Raw genomic sequence first — 23659 nt, 5'->3', positions numbered from 1 at the left:
CAGAGACAGAGGATGTGTCTTATTCTCTCTCTAGTGAAGCAGAGACAGAGGATGTGTCTTATTCTCTCTCTAGTGAAGCAGAGACAGAGGAAGTGTCTTATTCTCCCTCTAGTGAAGCAGAGACAGAGGATGTGTCTTATTCTCTCTAGTGAAGCAGAGACAGAGGATGTGTCTTATTCTCTCTAGGGAAGCAGAGACAGAGGAAGTGTCTTATTCTCTCTAGGGAAGCAGAGACAGAGGATGTGTCTTATTCTCTCTCTAGTGAAGCAGAGACAGAGGATGAGTCTTATTCTCTCTCTAGTGAAGCAGAGACAGAGGATGTGTCTTATTCTCTCTAGTGAAGCAGAGACAGAGGAAGTGTCTTATTCTCTCTAGGGAAGCAGAGACAGAGGATGTGTCTTATTCTCTCTAGTGAAGCAGAGACAGAGGAAGTGTCTTATTCTCTCTAGGGAAGCAGAGACAGAGGATGTGTCTTATTCTCTCTAGTGAAGCAGAGACAGAGGATGTGTCTTATTCTCTCTCTAGTGAAGCAGAGACAGAGGATGTGTCTTATTCTCTCTAGTGAAGCAGAGACAGAGGATGTGTCTTATTCTCTCTCTAGTGAAGCAGAGACAGAGGAAGTGTCTTATTCTCTCTCTAGTGAAGCAGAGACAGAGGATGTGTCTTATTCTCTCTAGTGAAGCAGAGACAGAGGATGTGTCTTATTCTCTCTCTAGTGAAGCAGAGACAGAGGATGTGTCTTATTCTCTCTAGTGAAGCAGAGACAGAGGATGTGTCTTATTCTCTCTCTAGTGAAGCAGAGACAGAGGAAGTGTCTTATTCTCTCTAGGGAAGCAGAGACAGAGGATGTGTCTTATTCTCTCTAGTGAAGCAGAGACAGAGGAAGTGTCTTATTCTCTCTAGGGAAGCAGAGACAGAGGATGTGTCTTATTCTCTCTAGTGAAGCAGAGACAGAGGATGTGTCTTATTCTCTCTAGGGAAGCAGAGACAGAGGATGTGTCTTATTCTCTCTAGTGAAGCAGAGACAGAGGATGTGTCTTATTCTCTCTAGTGAAGCAGAGACAGAGGAAGTGTCTTATTCTCTCTCTAGTGAAGCAGAGACAGAGGATGTGTCTTATTCTCTCTCTCTAGTGAAGCAGAGACAGAGGATGTGTCTATGATCGGGAAAGACTCACATTTCCTCTCTGAGGTTTCACATTCCTGGGATTCCGTCTAAAGACCACTGCAGCCCATTTAAAACCATTGGCCATATGGAGGAGGAGGGGGGGGGGGGGGGCGAGCAGGAGGGAAGGCAGGGTGGGTCCTTGAGTTCTGCATGTTCATTTCTTTCTACAGTACCACTCAAGCACATTTTTTCTGGATAATTACACCAATATTTTCCTCTCGGAAATAGAACCTGTTGTCCACCTGTAGCACATTATGCTGAAGGGAGGAGACATTTTCTTCCAAATGGTGCAGCGGAGCCTAAATGATAGAATCAGAAGCGCTCTGCCTCCTCTTCCAGCGAGCCTTCCACCAGATGAAATAGCATTCAGCTGCTAGCATGGGATGAGCGGTTAGGAATCAGCTTTTGACTCACTGATGCAGGAGAAACATCAAATGCCCCAACTGCCATCTTCTTCTCAGTCAAAACACTGCTCTCTTTAATACAAACCAGGAAATGTTTGGTATTGTTACAAAATGGAGATCTCATAAGGAAAAAGGATGGATTTACTAGTAAATAATATAGTATGCTCGCTGATATAGTATATTCATGCAGCATTTGTGCCACTGTCTACATTCTTCTTGCTAGACCATCAGCATCATTATCTAACTATACATAAAGGCCTGTAATGGTACCAGTGTTGTACCACGATTCAGGAATTTCCCTCTTGATTTTGTGATATTTTGGTAACCAGGCTAATGGTAATCCTAATCCCATCTAGTAGTATTCTCCCACCCGAGTCCTGATTATTGACAATTGATGTTATTGCAAATAATATGACAAATGACTAAGGATATTGTGTGAATGATTATGACAAGAGTCATTCTTCCCATCATTGATATAAAATAAAACATATCAAAGTGCGTTGATCCACGGTAGGAAGAATAATACGATCAGTTTTGAGAAATAGCCAGCGACCAGTGGCGATGCCACGCTGATAAGCAGCCTGGAGTCGTTAGCTACATTGTTGTTGTTACATTGTTGCTTTCAGAGCTAGTTAGCATTAATGTTTGCTCACTTTAACAGGCCAGGGGCTCAATGGCTGACTGAGTATCCCTGTTTCGAGCAGCTAGCTATTACATGCAGTCAAAAGATATATAATACTAAACACACAAGCGACACAACTCGTTGAAAACGTCGTGAACACACAAGACAACGTAGCGTTGCAGTCGTCCGTCTGCAGCAGCAACAGACTAGCAGGCTAACGAGGGGCTTTAAATGATCTTACCTGTCAACCGCAGCTTTACTGGGCCATTTCTCCTAACTCCTTGGTGGTTAGACATCCCCCTTTGTGTTCCAGCGTGATGAAGAAATATAAAAAGTGTCTAACACGTGTGTCAGGGTATGCCTTTCTCACAAATAAACCCCCAAAACAAGCCTTCTTCTTCGGCTAGCTACACGTTAGCTTGTAGCATCATCGCCATTGCCAATCATACTAGTTAGTTAGCTAGCAATGCAAAAGAACGGTGTCAGCGTCATGTTGCAGGCGGAACACTGCCCTCGGGAACTCGTATTCCGTAAAAAAAAAAAAAAGCAAACTAAATCCCCGCACGCCGCTCATCTCATCCCGTGGCCCACGGGTCTGACAGTCCGAACAGCAAGTCAATGGAGCCCTCCTCCTCCATCCGATCCGGACAGGCTGTGGTCTGCAGGGAGCTGAAGCGTGCTGCTCTGCTCTGAAGCAAGCTGCTCTCAAATGATCACTGCTGCTACAGTGCTAGCTGCAGGCAGTGGCCAGCTCATACACTATAAAGCTGCGTTACTTCCCGTCTCACCTTTCAACATAAAATACAAAACAATACAATAGAATACAATACAATACAGGACGACTCAGCGTGACGTCACTTGCCACCCAGAAATGCGGAACCCCGCGGCAGTTATTCGTATGAGTTGCGCCAAACAAATCGTTAAAGGTATACATTCAGTGATGTTACCCCCCACCCCCTGCTGTCCTCTATCTCTCTCTCCTGTATCATGGGGGGGGGGAGAGAAAAAATAACTTTTCACTGTTGCTTTTGACCTATAATCTTTCTCTCTCTGATGGAAAGGGTGGACAGCTAGTACCTGTACCTGGGTAACCTCGCGTCACCAGGCTCTTCTCGGCGAGAAAGAGCCTGGCTCCCGCCCACAATTGATTTTGTCACCCTACTGGTTCCCGCCTAGAGCCCGCCCTAGACCGGATGGCAGCGTTTCTAGCTCGTCAACTTTCACGTTAACTTGACAATTTGACCCAAGTATCAGAATCCTCTTTCACCGTTTTGACCGGTGTGTCAGGCGGTGGTGGCGGAGATGCCATATTGCATAAACGTTTTGTTTTATGTAACGCTAGCTTTGTTTTGATCAGACTCTAGTTTAGGTAACATCACCGCGTCAAGCTAACGGCAACAACGACGTTGTTAGGCGCATTGCCATCCGGTGTTAATTCTGGGTCCGGGTTTTACGCCCCCATGACAAAAAGCGGGGTGGAAGGTGCCCAGACTAGTACCTGGGAGTCAATATCTAGCCTAGGTAAACCCAGCCCCCACGTGACCTGCTCTCTCAGTTCCCAGTCACTATCATCACATAGTGACTGAGAACAGGTCTGAGAGCAGGTCACGTGGGGGATGGGTTTACCCAGGCTAGTCAATATCCACCAGGACCTGACATGGGCACCACACTGCCACTGTTGTCAAAAAGGCCCAACAGCGACTACACGGACTCAGGCGCCTGAAGAAATTTGGGCTAAGGCCAGAAATCCTTAGGGACTTCTACAGAGGCACCATTGAAAGCCTGCTGACTGGCTGCTTCACCACCTGGTACGGGAACTGTACCACCATGGACCGCAGGGCGCTACGAAGAGTGAGACGCGCGGCCCAGCACGTAACAGGATGTGAGCTGCCAGAACTGCAAGATCTGTACAACCAGCGGTGCCTCAGGAGGTCCCTGAAGATCATCAAAGACACAAACCATCCCCACAACAGCCTGTTCTCCCTGTTACCCTCAGGGAGGAGATACAGGGTCCCAAAAGCACGCACAAATCACTTGAGGGACAGTTTCTTCCCGCAGGCCACGAGACTCCTTAACATACACAAATAGTGTAGTAGCTGTACTGTACCGTACTGTAGCTGCTTCCATTATGTATGTCTAATGTTTAATTGTATGTTTAATTAGGTATATGCTATTTGCACCTGTACGTTAAATACGTCGAATTTAAAATGTTTAAGCACGTCTAAAGTATGCACATGACATGTGCACCTATGTGCAGTGAATATGCCAGTCTCTGACTTGTCTTATCACTCTACTGCCATATTGCTTGTTGTGTCTCTTGTTGTTTTTGCACTCATATGCCCTGTTATATTTGTACTATGTTGTAAACAGAGTCCACAGCACAAGAATTTCACACGTGATACTTGTACCACAGAGTGACAATAAAAAATCTTGAATCTTGAATCTCTCTCTCATCTATTTTAATATTTTCTCTCTTTATTAAAGTTGTTTTATCCTGTATTGTAAAGTGTCTTTGAGCACGGTCTAAAGCAACAGTGAACAGTGAAGCACGATATAATATACATTACATTACTAAATACAATGAGTATTAATGTTCTGTAATTCTACTCATATTCTAATATTTCCATTCTTATACTTAATTAAACAATAATTAGAGAGAGCCCATGATGATGCCAGCCTTAAAATGCGATATTCCTCTAAATCTGGCTTCAAACGGGCAAAATTTCAAATGTAAAACGGCCAAAAAGCGTCTTGACTCCTGCCGCTGAAGTGGCCCTCCCAAAGCTAAAAGCCAAAGTCTGCCGATGCCTGTAGTCCTGCAGGCAGGGCGGACCACACTCACGGATGGCGGCGTTGGATTCGGGTGAAATTAAAGGAAGGCGGCCTTTTGGCTGACATGTCCGTTGATAACTGTCTGTCCCAGATTACTTGATATTAAACTTTTGAAATAACATTTTAGTGTGCTGGTCTGTTCTTTGTTTATGGTAAATGGCCAGCCTTTAGTGCTTTTATCCAAAGCGCTTTACAGTCAGTAGGTACATTCACCCATTCACACAGACATTCATACATCGATGCCACGCAGGTATCTTGCCCATGGAGACTTAATCATGTGGAGGCGGCGGGGATCGAACCACAGACCTCTTTTACCCCATGGGATTAGTGGACAACCCGCTTTACCTCCTGAGAAACAGCTCCACATTATGTCTGCCAGTGGTGGGCAAGTTACTCTGGAAAAGTAATTAGTTACTGATTACTGAGTAACACTGGTTGAGACTACCAGGTACCCAACAAGCAATGGAGCAGTGTCACCTGGTGGTGACATGGATGCAGTGGCCCCTTCTCCTGTCTCCTCCACTAATGCTTCTATAGGCATACAACTTTAAAGATAAGGCTGGTGTTTGTTTTTTATGCTTTTAAACTTCACCTGGCATGAAGGTGAGTAGATGACAGAATTTTCATTTTTGGGTGAATTGTTGCTTTAATAACTGACTTTTTAGCTCACAATTAGATGGCTAAAAACCGTACGTGGGAAGTCAGAAAGTAATGGGAGTAGAGCAAACGCATGATTGATTTTGTTAATTTTCATATGATTTGTTGACATAAGCAATGCATTAAAAAACACCAGCCTTATCACTAAGTCAAGGCTCAATATCCCACACAACTAGAAAATGTTAATCATTTTTCAACTATAATCGTGCATCTTTCCCTGTCTTAGGAGCTCACTCATTGCAGAAACACCCATCATGAAAACACAATTTCTTAATAAAATGTATTTACAAGTATTGCATTCAAAACAAGGACATTCTTTCTTTGTACTGTTATGTACAGGAATGAAATAATAGGATAGCCAAACAAATACAAAAATACAGACACGTACTGTAAGATAAAAAACAACACTAGTCAAGCCTAGTAAAGCCGGACCCGGACTGCTGCCGTAGCTGCTCAACACTCACGCATGCGTGTTTCAACAATGGGGAGTCAGTCAGTCAGTAAGCCCCTGAGAGGTAAAAAAAAAGAAAAAAAGTGGACGTCTTAAAAGTATTTTTTCAATTGTCCATTGTCAATCATTTTCTGTCCAGCACCTAGTTTTTTTTTTTAAATCATTTTTGGACGTGTGCACCTTTGTGAACCTTGATGTGTTAAAAGTTGAAAGTGCTTTGGTTGTCAGGGATGTGGAAAGCATAACCGTCTGTCGTGGCCTCGGGCGCCACAGACTCATCCTCTTCATTCTGAAAGACAAGCAAGAGGGAAGGACAGGAGGAGAGACACATTAGAGTGAGCTTTCTCAACCATGGAGTCGCGGCCATGTGTGTGCCGTGAGTGAGCGCCCTCTAGTGGGCCGCGAAAACAAATCAAGCTGAAGATCAGAAAAATAGTGACCAATAGAATAACCTGTGTCAAAAATGAAATTTCCTCTCTATCTCTCTCTCTCTCTCTCCTGGGTATTCTCAGCAGTGCTCACCTCTCCGGAGAAGTATTTGTCAATGATGTTGAGTGCAGACTTGTATACGGCCTCGTTCACGTGTGACTGCAACGCTTCAATCTTGTCCAGACCGCCGCACTCCTCGATCATCAGACACAGTTTCTCAGTCTCATTGATCTTTTCTGCCGTCTGTAGAGAAAGAAACGAACATTAACACCAAAGATGAAACACGTGACAAACCAATTTCATTTTAAAGACGAGCTGAACCCAACGGAACCCAAGTGGCGTGAGGGTCGGAGACGTTTCAGACTGAAAACAAATCTCGTCTGAGATGACAAGAGGGTTGAGAGGCGGGCCCTAGCGTGTCGATGATTTGATTTGACAATTCTGGGGACTGGATCTGGCATTGGCCAATCCTGGCATGTTCTGCCCCCAAATCAAGTGTGTTGTGGCACTATGTGAGTGGGATCCGCAGAGAACCGAGGAACTGGCTGCCGGGCCGGGGTAAGACCTGCAAACGTTAACGTGATTCCTGGAATGCCAGTTTAACGAGCCAGTTACATGTCTTTGCATTCTACATCAAATGAAGACATTACCGTTTGTTTTATTTTGTATGTTACATACAATTGGCCAAGTTATTAGTTTAGGGGCTAGAAATTCTGCCAGGTTACAGGCACTAGGCAGCCATTTTCTCCTTCATTTCAGGAGAAAACTGGAATGAAGATTGATTGACAGCTGCCATGTCATGATATGATTGGTTGAAATCGGGTAGAAATTTGATAGTACTATGTGACGTCAGCAAACTGTAGATTACTGTTATAAATGAACTCTTGAAAAGTGAACTTTTTATGTGAAAAAGTGTGAAAAACTAAAGAAATTCGATTTTTGTTATTTATTTTTGCATACATTATTAAATAGGTGCACTGAATACCCAGGTATTTGAGCTAAAAAAAAAAAAAAAATGAATTTTTGGGTTCAGCTCATCAGCAATTGTCATCATCCCTGTGACAATTGTCAAGAACATATCTACATCAAGCAGAGTTTAAAGTGACCCAGATTAAATTCTGCAAATCATCATCCTGCCTAGTTCTCTGAAATCCAACACAAATATCCATTTTCCCCTGGGACTTAAATACATGTCTGCTGGCAGAGGAGATTATGCGGGCACACGTCAAGGCCATTTGCTGTTAAATTTGATCAATTCCAAGTGTCAATTCATGCAGTTATTTCTTAGCCTTAGCCTAGCAGTAGTGTTTCTGCCCTTGTCAATAGCTTACCCCAACAGTAAGACATTTTGTTTATTTTCCTCACTTGTCAAAACCTATTTTATAGGGATAAAAAAAAGGTTTTGAGTATATCCTGAAAGAAAATTACAAACTAAAACTCCACATCTCAAGCTGGCGACTCACTGAGAAAATATTGGTGATGGCGTCCAGGATGACCAAGGTGATCTTGCCGTCTTTGGCTGACAGCAGGGCGAGCAGAGGGTCCAGGGCGTGGCACTGGACCAGGTAGCTGACTTGCTCCGGCATGCCCCCGCTGGTGTAGTTGGTGATGGCCCACACCGCCTCCCTCTGGGTCTTGTAATCTCCCTGGACAGAGAACAAACACATTTTCCATGTCAGCTGTCGATTGTGGATCATCATAAACGTAACTAGCTTTAGTAAACATAATTAGGTGTAGTAGTACTTCCAAAATTGAATGGGGAATAACAGTACTGGGGGGGGGGGGGGGGGGGGGGTACAGACCGACTTCTTATTTGTTTCTTGTTTATAAAATAGAGAAACTAAGCATGATCAACAGCCGGTAGAAAGCCCAATATAATCGGAGACTGGAAGCTCAAATCAAAAAAGTAAATCTGTTTATTACAGACTACGAGTTGTGGGCTAAATCTAAGGAGCCCCCATACAGCTTTCTGCGTTAAGACTGGACTAACAGCTCACATATATCTACTGGCTCCTCCCCCTCTCTCACCTGTTGGAGCACCTCCACTAGGATGGGCACCAGGCCAGCGTTGATGACCTCCTGGATCTGGCAGTCCTTGCCAGCGGTGATGTTGGACACGGTCCAGGCCGCCTCTTTCTGGATGTTGGGCCTGGGGTGGCGCAGCAGGGCTGGGAAGGCGGCCAGGGCGCCGGCGTTCAGCACACTCTGGGTCTGCTCGTCCGTGCCCGTCACGATGTTACCCAGCGAACGCAGGGCCGGAGTCTGGGAGGCCAAGGAGAGCCAGCCGGGTCATGTTGGGAGGGTGTTCAGGATTCAGGAGCAAGCAGGAGAGAGAGAAAAGAGTCACATCTGATCTAACATCAAATGCCAATGATACTGTAGATGTTACAATCCCTGTGTAATCTTTGTATCGTTCTGTTTTAGGCATAAGCAGCCAGTAAGGGGTTCATAAGCAGCCAGTAAGGGGTTCATAAGCAGCCAGTAAGGGGTTCATAAGCAGCCAGTAAGGGGTTCATAAGCAGCCAGTAAGGGGTTCATAAGCAGCCAGTAAGGGGTTCATAAGCAGCCAGTAAGGGGTTCATAAGCAGCCAGTAAGGGGTTCATAAGCAGCCAGTAAGGGGTTCAGGCGGTAAATCTAAAATAGACACACAAGAGGGCAGCAGTGGGAAAGAAAGGAGACATTTAAAAAGATGTGAGGTGGGAGAGGTTGAAGGGATTTTTAGACTTTAAGATAAGATAAGATAAGATAAGAGAGATTAGAGGTGGATGATATATAGGAGAAGGGACATGCTGGATATCAACAGATGAGTTTTGGGCCGACAACAGAGTGGAGTCTTTCAACAACGAGCCCCATTCATCCTGATGGCACGAGCTATCAAATCCCCGGCCCGCACATATACTATGCTCAATCAAGGCCTAAAATGTATTTTGCAAATTTTGGGGGATGGGGAGAGGATACGAGTGCGGGGGTTCTCAACATGGGGTCCGCCCCAGGGTTTTTGAGGGGCTTCGACGGGGTCCCCGCCAACTGATGGATTGTATTTAATTTACAAAAAGTTAAACAATTAGAGAATGTAGAAGAATGGCTATTTTGATTTTATTTTTTTGTTACCTCTCTAACTACTTTTTTGTAAGGGAATTTTGGACAAAACATATTGAAAAAACAAAACAAAAAACAAAACAGATTTGGGTCAGAGATACAATATGATCAAATGGGGTCTGTGGCTCCAGCCGCCCCAAAGCGTTCTAAATGAAAGGTTGAGCCTCACAGTGCTGTACTAGTATACTAGTGTAATGTAATGTAATGTAGTATACTAGTGTAATGTAATGTAATGTAGTATACTAGTGTAATGTAATGTAATGTAGTATACTAGTGTAATGTAATGTAATGTAGTATACTAGTGTAATGTAATGTAATGTAGTATACTAGTGTAATGTAATGTAATGTAATGTAATGTAGTGTAGTATACTAGTGCAGCACATTGTCCTATTCTTACCTCACATTGCATTTTGTAGCTCTCCCCCAATAGAGAGCCGCAGGAACGAGTCCGGAAATCATCGATGCTAACAGTCCTGGTTCTTCACTGTTTTCGCCTATGGGAGTTTTGAATGAGTTTTTGGCGCAATGCTTCTAATAATCTCTCTGGGCAACGCTGGCTTAATCAAACGCGAACCAGTGTTTAGTAATATCATCTTCACACACAAGGACCACTTTTATGAGTTTTGAAGCTTTTACGTGCCGTTAAAAGGGCGGCTAGCTAGCAAACGGCTAAATGAGACTACACTGTTGAGTCGACGGGGATATTATACGTCAATAACGTCACCACTTCAAAGGACGAACACGGAAATTCTCTTTCCCTCACCTGGTTCAGCCCGTTCAGCCCGGGGGAATCAGTGCACACATCAACAACAGTCCAGGTTGAGCGCTGACCTGACGTGAAAGCCTATGCGACAGTGTGTAGTTCTGGATTAGCTTAGCTCGAGCTTTTTACTTCTAGGGCTCGCATTTACGCTACAAAACTCATGAAAGTGGTCCTCATGTGTGAAGATTATCCGACTGAACTCTGGTTCGCGTTTGATTAATCTTGCGTTGCCCAGAGACCGTATTTGAAGCATCGCGGGAAAAACCCATTCAGAAATCCCATAGACAGAAACAGTGAAGAACCAGGAAGTCCGGGACTTCAGCGTTCTGACTACAAAAATACATCATCCCTGCGGCTCTCTATTGAGAGCTGGCTAATGTGGCCAGGGAAAGGAAAGTTTTGGCGTCCCCTGCTGGAATGGCTGTAGGATGGCTACCTCCATGACGCAATCCCAGATAAGCGGTTGAAAATGGATGGATTTCTATTTCTATTGTTCTATTTCTCGATTTGAATATCTAAATATGTTTAAAACACTGAGAAATAAATAATAATGCAAAATTAAACCATTTCTTTTTACGGCTGCGATGTGACGTCATTATAATAGACTTTGTCTCTCTAGCAGTATGGTGGAGACTCTGGTAGTTAGATGAGCAAGACGAAGCAGCACGTACCACGACGGAGAGCTCTTCACAGGTTAGCAGCTGCACCAGGCGGGGCACCAGGCCGGCATGCACTACCAGCTCTATCCTCTGGTTGGTGCTGTCGGTCAGGTAGGACACGGCCCAGCAGGTGTCGGCCAGCACCTCGCGGTCGTCTTGGTGGAGGAGGCGTGCCAGGGCAGGGAGCAACTGCTGCACGGCGTCCAGAGGGGGCGCCGGGTTCTTGTTTCGGCACAGGTTGGACAGCGTCCAGGTCACGTTGCGCAGGTAGCTGGTCTGGTGTGGTGTGGTGGGAGAGGGGAGTGTCACGTTAGAGTCACAACATGGTCACTGTCAGAGTAACAGACACCGTGCTACTGATGGCTTCAGGCAGGGTAACAGACATGAACTCTCTTGCTGTTATGGCCAATAACCGATATTTACAGAGGTCGCTCTGATCTGTATAAAAACAAGTTTCTATGATAATCAATTATTTTGGTCCATACAGAAAAACACATGTAAACACTGTGAATTTGAACATAGAGGGACACTCACAGGAAACACAGAGAGGTCGGGGGCTGACAGCAGGGCGAGCAGCGGCTGGATGCTCCCGTGTTTGATCACTAGGTCTCTGTAGTTCGATCCGTCACCTGCGTTAGGAAAAAGATACTTTCATTCATCTCCTGTCAACACTGTAAACCTGCCACTTCCACAGGATAGGAGAAGCTAGACTGCAATACTCTGTGTGCACCCATGCACTTCCATACACACCGTTACCAAGAGAAGTGAAACAACCATCTCAGATGTGACGCAGTCTGGTGAAAGGACTAAAAAGTAGGCAACCGTGAAATCGTACAAATCAAGATAAAAAAAATGCTTTTGTGTGTTTGTTTGTAATATTACAGAGTTTAGATGTTGAAGAATGCACTTAATATAACAGTTTTAGGATCACTATCACTAAAACACTTATTATAATTTGTTAGTAAACTAAGCTTGTTCAGGGCAAACAAAGCTTGTTCATCACCAACTTTCAGGTCAGGAATTTTCATATTTCAATGTTAAGAGTAGACACATCATTTGAAAGCTTACAATCTGCACTTTCATAACTGTCATGTTGTTGTTAATGACCTTGTGACACAAAACACCAGTCCCTGTCATAAACAGTAACAGTACCTGCGATGTTGCCCAGGGCCCAGATGGCCTGCTCACTGATGTGGGGGTGCGGCGAGGTCACCAGGCTGATGAAGGCTGGGATGGCTCCCCCGTCCACCACGGCGCTGGTCTGCTCCGAGGTGCCCGAGGCGATGTTGGTCAGGGCCCAGGCTGCCTCGAACTGGATCGGGGGACATTGGGACAGCGCCAGGAAGCCCACAAACCTGGGGATGAGGCCGGCGCCGATGATGCTGTCGATGGGCGGGTGCTTCTCCCTGGAGAGGAGCTTCCTGCACGGGCGGTGCAATAAAACGCACAGATGAAGAGAAGAGGAAATGTGAAGCGTTTGTAGTTAAATGCCCTCAAATATCATTTCAATCCACAGTCACAGATGGGATGGAACTTCATCATCATATTGTCACTTTCCACTTTTGTGACGCTCTCGAGTCAAACGGCTCTTTAATGATCTTACCTGGCGGCCTGTGTGGCGTGCAGCTGATGATCCAGATCCTGGCTATTTATGCCCCCAACAATGTCCTCCACAGACCAGTGGTGAGGAGGCTACACACATGGAAAGAGGAGAGGATTAGTTAGCTGCCTACCAGACCAGCATCACCTTTACTAGAGCAGAACAAACTGGGATAGTGCAGTGTAGATCTCTAAGCAATGATGTAGTTAAGTCATGTTTATTTATATAGCCCTAATTCACAAGCATGTCTCAAAGGACTTTACAGAGAATGTGTGTAGCTAGATCTAATTCAACACAATCAAGTGTCTCAAAGGACTTTACAGAGAATGTGTGTAGCTAGATCTAATTCAACACAATCAAGTGTCTCAAAGGACTTTACAGAGAATGTGTCTAGCTAAGATCTAATTAAACACAATCAATGGACAAGTTTGAACTATATAAAACAACACGCATAGCCAAAAAGAAAACAAGAAAATGCAGGGGTAAGCAAGAGCAGATTTTAGCACGACAAACGTAGCTATTCTACCAGCTAACAGAATCCCCAGGCCTTGACCCTAAACGCTGTGACCCAGGCTAAAAACAGCCCAGGTGGGGTCACGGCATTCAGGGTCACTCTAAATCAGGCATGTCCAGAGTCCGGCCCAGGGGCCAGATGACTGATCTTAAGTGGCCCTCGGCTTCTCTCTCAAAATATACTACATTATGTGGCCCTCCACACAGTATTGGTGAATCAAGCAAGTTCAATTCACATTTTTTCTGTTCACCTAACGATGACAGCACGATCATACAGTTTGTAGACAAGCACCAAGTTGGAACAACACAGGTGTTATGTTATACTAAACCTCTGCCACATTACAGCAGCAAAGTGGATAGTGGCACCGGCAGGAGCACATGAATATTAAAAGAGCCAGAGTCTCTAAATCATACATGAGTTCTTCAAATGAAGTCTAACGACGGCTGTGGAGGCTAAATGCACATAAATGCGCAGTTCTTAATCGGGGACATCCTCGGACCTAGCGGGCTCATTTCTGAAGCTATAGTGAAGCAGAAGCTATAGCTATAGTGAAACTAGAAGACTTAAAGCCCGCCTCCAGTCAGTTTCTCCTACCTGTACACCATTGATGTTCTATGAAAACAGACATGTGCGCGTGGCCGCGTGCTGTATCAACATGTCATCATTTGTGCCAAAGAACTTCAATTGATAAGTAATAGGTAATATAGGTAATGCCTTGTTCCAGTGCTCCAGCCCAATGACTGCAGCACTGTTCTATCTGTGTGTCGGTTCTCTCTTTGATAAACTCTTTGTCTGGTCCAGAACGGAAATAGCGGAAACAGTTACGCCGCCATGACAGTCTCCCCGCATCTCTGTAAAAACGTTATTTTAGAGCCACAATATTGTTATAAAATATCAACAACTAGCCAACAGATACCAACACTGGTTGGCTTTATGGAAAGAGCGTGACTCGAACTGGTTGACAGTTACATATCAAACTGGTCATTCAGTGGCGTTTTGTTGCGACATAACTAACGTAGCTCACAGCTTATAGCTACGCCAGCTATTTAATGTTACTCATACTGTAATCTGAATCTCATACGTCACTCGTTAGGTTAGACAACCATAATGTCTGACGTCATCACCTGTTTTTACCAACAGCTTATTTTTAGGACTTTGAACCCAAAATTAGGTTTTGTCAACAAAATCTGCTGGCGATCACTGTGGCTAATCAGCAGAGCAGGGAAAACCCAGCATGGCATCTATTGGGAAGATGGAAGGGAGCTAAAAAATGCTCCAAAGTCAGGCTCAATTTTAGCGAGGAAAACCTGGCGTGGCTTTCAAAGGGGTCCCTTGAGCTCACCTCAAGATATCTGAATGACAATGTTTCTATGGGTACCCAAACTGATGATAATAATAGCCTAATCATCATCATCATCATCATCATCATCATCATCATTATATATTTATAGGGAGGGATATGATTGGTTGTTCTAGTAGTCTCATATATGTATCTTAGTCTCGTGAGCGAGTGAAGTTTATAGTTGATCCACCTTTTTATAACAGTGTGAGAGAACTGCTGCAGACATTTATAGTTGAACCATGACAGCACTACACACTACTAGAGTGTAACAGCAGCCATCATATACTGTTATGCAGAAGCTTAAGTTTGCTCACAACCGATGAACTTTTGATTAATCTAACGCTTATGGCTTCAGTAGGGAGTGTCTAAACACAGCTGGTTGTCCACTTTTCATATCAGCTGTTAAGATTCCCATCAATTTTAGTTTTGGTCTTGAGTGATGGGGCTTGGCAAGGAGGACGTCCATATCATAACAAACCAAAAGTCAAAGTCAATAAACCCACATGTTTAGACAGGGGAAATCAACTGTACATAAGCCCGTTTCAGACATGCGGCCTTTCCCCAGGAATGTCCTGGGACAGTTCCTGCATGGGCTCATGTATGAATGGGATTTATCTCCAGGGAAATTCTATACCACAAGTCAGTGACGAGGGCACGTAAAGAGTGACATCCCCCACTAAACCTGAATGAGTGGATTTGAAAGACAATGGGCTGGTCCTGAGTGACACCTCTCTCCACAGCTGCCCATCTCAGAGCCCCCCTCCTGTTCGCTTCCCTTGACTGTCCCCTTGCCCCCATCTCCACTTGCCTGGGCCCAGACCTTTGAATCCGCCCGCTGCACGCAGTTGAGTTTGGAAATGAGTGTAACAAGTTGACAATTCAGTGTGAGATCAGGCTACATCTATACCGGCGTTGCCATTGTATACGTGAATAAACACAAGGTGGAAACGTCCCTGACTGTGTGCATGTGTGAATAGACGGTTTTCACCAGAGCACAACCCCACAGCACTTCCTTTTTCTCAGCATTCGGCAAACTGCAGAAATATTCACTCGACGTCGTTACTTTTGTTTTCGCTGCTCAGCTGTATAGACGGTTTTCACGGTATGGTCAGTCCTGCACTTGAATGTTTTATTTTCTTTTATGTCCATAGCAAACACTGCAACAGGAAGTGAGCGGGGGTTCAATTTAGAATGTTTTTGTTGTCAAGTTAAAACCGTCTATAGTTCAAATCAATAGTGGTCCCTGAAAGGTTAGCCCAGTCATTTGGGAACCATGTCAAAAACGGGCTTTATTTGACTCTGCCCAAACAAAACCTGGCATTGTGTGCCTGCCCACTGCCCACAGTGTGGAAGGAGCCATGTCTTTGGGCCGATCAGATGTTTGTCACCTGTGCATTTGGGTCCTGCTCTTGCAGAGGAGAGGTCGGCTCGTCCACCAGGCTGTCAACGTTCCTCCTCTTCAGGATCTGCTCGTCCTTCTTTGCTTTCCGGAGCTCCACGTTCACCTCCACTCTCCTGCGCCTGAGCTCCTGTGGATGGAAGTCCCATTTGGGCGCATGAGAAGTTGAGAAGACAACTGGTAGTGGATATAGCTACTGTAGTACGGTTTACACAATACATGCGTCTCGTTATTATGACTGTAGTTGGGCAGGGATCATCGTAACGGTTTGGACTCACGTTGGCGTCTTTCCCCTTGTTTTTGAACTGGGTGAGACGAGCTCCGGCGCTGTCGTTGGCAGCTGACATCTCTCTGACCGCTGGCAAGACGATCTATTTGACTGGCGACGTCGGCACTCGCTGTGGAAACAACACGATTTAGCTACAGCACGGACCTACTGACCAGCTGTTGTGGGATACAATTTCTTAGCATTTGCTACCCGTTAGCTAGCTAGCTAGCTGTGAGTTAGCAGCTAACGGTAACTTGTCTATAAGCCAAGCCGGTTATCTAACACCATGTGGCGAACAGAGACAGTAGCCTACGTCTTCTCCCCCCAAAACCTACTGTAAAGCATAACGTCTCATACAATCGTTTACAAACTCAATAAACAAAAACATGTACTCACATATTTACTGCAATGTTTAGCTTATTCAAATAACGTTATAACGTTACAGTTAGCCACAGAGCATGTGCCTCGCGCTGGTACCGACTCCGAGTCCCCCTTATTTTTTTATTATTTTTTTACAATAGCCGTGACGTAACCTACATACCGCCCTGGATTTGAAGACTTGTGATTGGTCAGTTGGAATAGAAGCACCTCCCCCATTAGAGGGAAAAAAAGAAAGATAAAAAAAAGAAAGCGCCATAAACACAAAGCCGTTGTCAAGGACAACGATTCTCAATATCGCGAGATAATAATATGGCCACAAACTGTTACTCATTCCTCGAGAAAATGCGTGTTGGAGATACATGTTGCGAAGACGGCGTGATTTTCTTCGGTTTTGCAACAAACATAATGTGACATACTTCAAACAATCGTCCTTGTTGTGATGACGACGACCTTTTATAAAGCGTGCTATGCATTGTCGGAAACGTGATGACCCAGTGGCCTAATGGATAAGGCATCAGCCTCCGGAGCTGGGGATTGTGGGTTCGAGTCCCATCTGGGTCGTATTTAATTTCTCTTTTATTGAACAGGATGCAGCTTCATACAGAAGCCTGGACGACGTCATCAATAATAGATCATGTATCAACACTCTATTTCAATCAGTGATGTGTACAGTCGTCGGGACTGTTTTGTTCCAGACTATCAGCGACTGATCCACGCCAGGTGAATCTAATTGTTAACGAATTGTGTTTGGCTAATGTAATCTAGTCTAAAATTATGTGTATATGAAGTATGTAACCTATATGATGTGTGTAGATAGCCTAATTATGTGCATTTTAAGATGTTTGCACATTGGATAGGCTATGTGATGACGTAGCCTACTGTAGCCTATATGTAAATGATTTGAGACATGCTTGTGATAAAGGACTATACAAACAAACAAGACTAGATTTAGACTAATAGCCGGTAATATAAAACTAGCAGTAGCCTACTCAAGAGTGCCGAAAACCACCGATGTAAACGACAAAAGACCTCGCCAAAGTTCTATTTCTCTTTTTATTCTGTAAATAAGAGCAGCTACAGATCAGATGGTATCTTTGTGTCTGCGGAAGATCAATTGGATTTAGAACACAAAATATCCGGTTTTCGTTTGATTTCATATTCAGTTTTTATTATTCAGTCCTGAAGAGGGCAGTAATGTTTCAGGACTCGAGTCTGGTCTGAATGGAAAGGTGAAGCAAAAGCTATTGATTTGTGATTGCCTGCCACAACTGCGTGTGGTGAGAATTAGATGTATGACTATTATATTGAGATTCATTAGGCTACATTTGTTTATTAACGTCTCTGTTTAACACTCAAGGTGTTGATGTCTGGTCTTCAATTTTATTGTTGCTTTATTTCAAGGGTTTATCAACTGGTCTAGAGCTGTTAAACAAACCAATGTGATTTATATCCAATTAGCAGACAATAGCTATGCACATACACACATACCATACAGGCTATATAATAAAGCACAAAGCAGTCTTCTTTGGAATCCATTTATGAATGAAATGTCTGATGTCTGATGTCTGATGTCTGATGTCTGATGTCATGCCCAAGTGTTTATTTCTGTGTTTGGGACACAGCCCGCCTCCCTTTCCATCTCCAACCCCTCTCACTCCTATAAGCCTGTCCCATATAAAAACTGTGAGGAATCCCCACACTGTAGCAGACTCCCAGCACAGCCAGGCAGGATGACAGGGATTACTATGCTCGTCTTGTTTCTTGTGTTTCCTCTTTCCAGTACCGAGGAGCATGTCGTTAATGGTGAGTGTAAACCCAGTGTAAACCCAGTTTCTATCTGCTGGGATTCAGAAAAAAATGATTTGTAGTGACAGTTTATTTTGTAATTTGTTGGGGGGAAATAGGTGCACAAATGTATATTTTTCCTATTTACAAAATATTTTATTCACACTAACTAAAAGCTTTACACTTTTGAGTTCAAGCCTATGCAAATACCAATTTCCTTACTGCATTCCCCACTGTTATAGTTTATTATTTAAAAAAATAAAATAAAACCTAAAATAAAACCATCGCTTCCAGCTCAGTATTGTGGAATCTTCTGTACCTTTGAAGGTCACCAAATGACCATTCAATCTCTGTAAAAGAAAATCCTGAACATGAGATAGTTTCTATCAAGAGTATTTTGTTTGCTCCATTCCCCATCTCAATTATTCCTAATGATTTGTATTAAAAATATGATTAACCTAATAGCCAACACTGTCTTATTATTAATGGACTGAGGACTTTTATATCGCAGATCCTTGTTAAGTTTCAAATGTAGGCATATATTGACTGTAGCTCGATCCTAAACACGGTTCACCTTTTCAACCCCAGTTACAGCCATAGGCTATTGCAGTAAGCTCTCATCTTGAGATGAAATGTAATTGAACCTAACATAGATACATCTCCTTATCATCTGGAGATCAAATGTAATGGACCCTACCCTAGATGCATCTCCATGTCTTGTAGACATGAAAGAAGGTCATGGTAGTTCCAAGACATTAATTAAGCTCAAACCAATCACCTATAATTAAGAAATCCAGAATGTTTCCAGAAGATATAGCATACACAAAGAATTCACACACTCAATGAATCGATGTGATGTATGTATAAGTTACATGTTAGTAGGCCTATTGCATCAATTAACAGTTAGTTAATGCTTAATAAGCATCAACTAACCCTTCGTTAACAGTGTATAGTCATGTGTATAGTAATCACTTACCAATGGTATTCATGTTAACTAGGTATTAATTTATGTTATTTTTATTTAATAGTTTTAGGGTTGTTGTTAATGCTTATTAAGCATTAACTAACCCTTACTTAAAGGAACACTCCGCCCATTTTCAACCAGCTTTGTATCATTAGAACATCAGTAGTATATCAGAAAACTGTAAACTGTTTTGAAGTCTGTCATTTCATTTGACAGTTATTGAATGTTAAAGTGTGGACCAGTGACATCACTGGTCCACACTAACTCAAATTAATAACTCATTAACTCAAATCAACTCTCAATAACTGTCAAACTAGATGACGGTTTTGAAGTCATTCATCTAGTTTGACAGTTATTGAGAGTTGATTTGAGTTAATGAGTTATTAATTTGAGTTAGTGTGGACCAGTGATGTCACTGGCCCACACTTTAACACTCAATAACTGTCAAATTAAATGACAGACTTCAAAACAGTTTACAGTTTTCTGATATACTACTGACTCTAATGATACAAAGCTGGTTGAAAATGGGCAGAGTGTTCCTTTAATAGTTAACTAATGTGTACAGCTATCCCTTACTAATGGTGTTCATGTTAACTAGGTATTAATTTATGTTGTTTTGATTTAATAGTTTTAGGTGTGCTGTTAACGCTTATTAAGCATTCACTAACTGTTAATTTAGTGACCCTTATTGTAAAGTGCTCGCTGCATCATGTCACATGTATGAAGTGTGTAACAGGAGTGTGTATCTCCAGAGCTGTACACCCTGATGGAGAAGGGCCAGGGCAGCTTCTCCGACCTGGCTCCCGGCAGCAACCAGAGCCGTCTGGGGGCGAAGGAGCCCTCGCTGCCCATCAACGAGCTCCTGGAGAAGAGCAGCAGGAGTGGGGACACCAAATACTCCCTCCACCCTCTGCCCTCTGGTGTCTGGCCCAAGCATGGCGACCTGGGCCCCGTGCCTCGCCACCACGGCCCCCACAGCCCCCACAACAAGAGCAAGAAGGGCCCCAAGAGCGACCGTCTGACGGAGCACAACAGCGAGAAAGCCAGGGGAGAGGTGGCCGGGCTGCTGCCCAAAACTCCGCTGACGGGAGCCTCCAGCAACAACCGCACGGCGCCCAGGCTCAGCCCGGACCAGCACTCCAACTCCAGCCCCCCGCAGCAGCAGGGCGAGCCGGAGGGCCACCCTAACGCCCGGCCCAGGGGTCACCACCCCCACCAGCCACCACCCCCTGCTCAGCCGCACCCACCGCCACAGCCCGCCCTGCCGCGCAGGGAGCCCCCCAACCGCCGGCTGGACCCCGAGGAGAACCGCCCGGGGAAGGCCAGTCTCTACCAGGCAGGCGGAGGGGGAGCGAGCCGCAACAACACCCGTCCCTCAGTGCTCTTCAACAGGCGCTCCTCCAGCCTGCTGTACCAGTTTGACATCCTGAAGAGAGGTTAGGACACACACACACACACACACACACACACACACGCACACGCACATGCGCGCGTGCGTGTGCACACGCACGCACACTCACATGTCACTTATAGAAGCAGCTGCACTCCTTTAACCCATTGATACCTCATGCAGCATTTGTGTGTGTATGTATCCCTTTAAGACCGCGAACCGCGTTAACGCGGTTCGCGGTCTTAAAGGGATACGCACACAAATGAGGGATATACACGCAAATGCTGCATCAGGTATCAGTGGGTTAAAAAAGTGTCTGGACTCTTTGCTCACTCATACAGTACTGTACTGTACTGTCATGTAATGTAATGTAATGTAATGTAATGTAATGTAATGTAATGTACTGTACTGTAGGCTACACGAGCAGCAAGCTGGAGGCCCTACTATAAAGTGGCTGGCATTAAAGGCAAGTTAACTTGAGCTAAATGCAATTAACACAACCAAAGTAGTATCTGTCCTTGTAAAGATTCACTCAAATAATAGGTATAGCACCTACAGTATGTTCACACAGAGTTCAGAGGTCACACACTGTGTGGGGGAGCTCAGTGACAGCCACAGATTTCTGGTAGTTAGTTGATGTCTCCTGCCACTAATTACTGCGTCTTCCCCCGAGTCTGGCTGTGAATGTGTCTCTGTGTGTCTCTGTGTGTCTCTGTGTGTCTGTGTGTCTCTGTGTGTCTGTGTGTCTCTGTGTGTCTCTGTGTGTCTGTGTGTCTCTGTGTGTCTCTGTGTGTGTCTCTGTGTGTCTCTGTGTGTCTGTGTGTCTCTGTGTGTCTCTGTGTGTGTCTGTGTGTGTCTCTGTGTGTGTCTCTGTGTGTCTCTGTGTCTCTGTGTGTCTCTGTGTGTGTCTGTGTGTCTCTGTGTGTCTCTGTGTGTGTCTCTGTGTGTCTCTGTGTGTCTGTGTGTCTCTGTGTGTCTCTGTGTGTCTCTGTGTCTGTGTGTCTCTGTGTGTCTCTGTGTGTCTGTGTGTCTCTGTGTGTCTCTGTGTCTGTGTGTCTCTGTGTGTGTGTGTGTCTCTGTGTGTCTCTGTGTGTCTCTGTGTGTCTCTGTCTCTGTGTGTCTCTGTGTGTCTCTGTGTGTCTCTGTGTCTGTGTGTCTCTGTGTGTCTCTGTGTGTGTCTGTGTGTCTCTGTGTGTGTCTCTGTGTGTCTCTGTGTGTTTCTGTGTGTCTCTGTGTGTGGATGCAAAAACAAGACCGATCACTTTTGATGCTGTAATTAAGATGTGATCCCTCCCCTCCCTGCTTCCACGAGGAAAGTGACGCCTTGTAAGGACAACCTTGTCCTTGCTAATGACCAGAGACCAGAGACCAGAGACCAGAGACCAGAGACCAGAGACCAGAGACCAGAGACCAGAGAGAAAGAATGAGACTGAAATGGGAGTCAGGCTCCAGGCTGGCATGGCACATTCACCAGAGATGCTCACCAGTCATTTTCTGCAAGCCCAAGTCAAGTCTCAAGTCTTTTTGAGGGGCAAGTCCATGTCAAGTCTCAGGTCTTTGGTCACAAGTCCATGTCAAGTCTCAGGTCTTTGGTCACAAGTCCATGTCAAGTCTCAGGTCTTTGGTCACAAGTCCAAGTCAAGTCTCAAGTCTCTTATGGATGAGCGTTCTGTCATCTGCTGGATGCCGTCCAGTCTGCTTAGAACACTGCATAGCTAAAACGAAGGAATTCAAAGCATGTACTGTATTATCCTCACTCCTTTATTAACATCAGCATTGATTAGTTGACATTATTATTAGTAGACATCTCCTTCATGTTAATGCACCAACAAAAAAAAAGTTGTTCACGAGTCCCACATCTCTCGAGTCCGAGTCGATTCTCAAGTCTTTTGAGGATGAGGCTCAAGTCAGTGTGTGTTCGACTGGAGTCCAAGTCACAAGTCCAAGTCCCCATTTCTGACAGTCACTCATCTGTCCACTCTGTCCTCTGCCTGTCTGATCTGTCCACTCTGTCCTCTGACAGTCACTCATCTGTCCACTCTGTCCTCTGCCTGTCTGATCTGTCCACTCTGTGCTCTGCCTGTCTGATCTGTCCACTCTGTTCTCTGCATGTCTCATCTGTCCACTCTGTCCTCTGCCTGTCTCATCCTCAGAGTCTGACTTCACACACGACGCCTTCTGTATGAGTGAGTGCAGGAAGGAGAAGGAGGAGAGGGAGTATTACTGCTACAGTGAGTTTGGTAGGTATCCTCTGATGGACCGTGACATCATCCTATGATGGACCGTGACATCATCCTATGATGGACCGTGACATCATCCTATGATGGACCGTGACATCATCATATGATGGACCGTGACATCATCCTATGATGGACCGGGACATCATCCTCTTCAGCCTGTAGAAATGCAAGTCAACTTAGTCTCAGGCCATAATGATTTTGTAATTTAAAGGTTAAGTTCACCCAAAATGAAAATTCAGTCATCTACTCACCCCATGCCGATGGAAGGGATGTTTTTTTAGCCCACAAAACATTCATGGAGTTTCACAGAGAAACACGGTTGCAAAAATCTCAAAAAACAATTGAAATGATGGTGACCAACTTTCAAATGTTAAAAAGACAGAGAGGGGGGAAAAAGCCTCCATACTGCTCACCTGGCATAATCCAAGTTTCCACAAGCCCTGAGATGCCAAGTTGACTTGAAAAGTAGTACCCATAATTGAAATGATGATCCTACCCTCCCCTGTATCTTTGAAGCCAGGGGCATGATGGGATACATGTTTTCATGTCTCCCATGTGAAACAGCCGTCAACGGGGTCATCCATGACATCGACGTGGTGCGTAAAGGAATACGCCTCATCACGCTGATGGTGAGCAGCGATGGCTTCTACAAGATGAGTCGTCTCTACGTGACCCCGGACAGCTTCTTCTTCAA

General features: G+C 44.6%; 3 protein-coding genes across 4 annotated transcripts in view; 1 reads left to right on the top strand and 2 right to left on the bottom strand.

Annotated features, from left to right (window-relative positions):
* LOC310794216 (E3 ubiquitin-protein ligase SMURF2) overlaps window positions 1-2660 on the bottom strand; it is a 104424-nt gene extending 101764 nt beyond the window's left edge. For both annotated transcript variants that reach the window (XM_083656165.1, XM_083656166.1), the window contains exon 1: window positions 2433-2660. In XM_083656165.1, coding sequence (XP_083512291.1) covers window positions 2433-2487 — 55 coding nt within the window. In that variant the 5' untranslated portion in view covers window positions 2488-2660. The remainder of the gene's footprint in view (window positions 1-2432) is intronic.
* Window positions 2661-6043: 3383 nt separating this feature from the next.
* On the bottom strand, window positions 6044-16698 carry LOC310794219 (importin subunit alpha-1-like). Its single transcript, XM_083656169.1, has 11 exons — window positions 16602-16698; window positions 16216-16335; window positions 15927-16067; window positions 12686-12774; window positions 12235-12503; window positions 11617-11711; window positions 11095-11358; window positions 8589-8822; window positions 8024-8206; window positions 6654-6803; window positions 6044-6420 (listed from the first exon to the last, which is right to left on the bottom strand). The coding sequence occupies exons 2-11, from the start codon at window positions 16282-16284 to the stop codon at window positions 6331-6333; spliced, it is 1584 nt and encodes a 527-aa protein (XP_083512295.1). The 5' UTR covers window positions 16285-16335; window positions 16602-16698; the 3' UTR covers window positions 6044-6330.
* A 1622-nt stretch (window positions 16699-18320) lies between these two features.
* The window catches only part of LOC310794222 (uncharacterized protein), a gene marked incomplete at its 3' end in the record, with an annotated part of 7220 nt that continues 1881 nt past the window's right edge, over window positions 18321-23659 (top strand). The window contains exons 1-4 of the mRNA XM_083656173.1: window positions 18321-18389; window positions 20088-20771; window positions 22879-22965; window positions 23530-23659. The exon at window positions 23530-23659 is cut by the window's right edge and continues 66 nt beyond it. Of these exons, the coding sequence (XP_083512299.1) occupies window positions 18332-18389; window positions 20088-20771; window positions 22879-22965; window positions 23530-23659 (959 nt within the window). The 5' untranslated portion in view covers window positions 18321-18331. The remainder of the gene's footprint in view (window positions 18390-20087; window positions 20772-22878; window positions 22966-23529) is intronic.

Source organism: Poromitra crassiceps, assembly GCF_964638095.1.
Source record: "Poromitra crassiceps genome assembly, chromosome: 19".
NCBI lineage: Eukaryota > Metazoa > Chordata > Actinopteri > Beryciformes > Melamphaidae > Poromitra > Poromitra crassiceps.
This window is presented reverse-complemented; position numbering and strand designations above follow the sequence as displayed.

What these genes read in the sequence shown, in the direction of transcription:
- LOC310794219 (XM_083656169.1), bottom strand. Translation starts at nt 16,284, where the DNA reads ATGTCAGCTGCCAACGACAGCGCCGGAGCTCGTCTCACCCAGTTCAAA. An exon ending in ACAAGGGGAAAGACGCCAAC is followed by an intron (nt 16,068 to 16,215) that starts GTGAGTCCAAAC and finishes TTCCATCCACAG; the next exon opens with GAGCTCAGGCGCAGGAGAGT. An exon ending in ACAAATACTTCTCCGGAGAG is followed by an intron (nt 6,421 to 6,653) that starts GTGAGCACTGCT and finishes CTTGTCTTTCAG; the next exon opens with AATGAAGAGGATGAGTCTGT.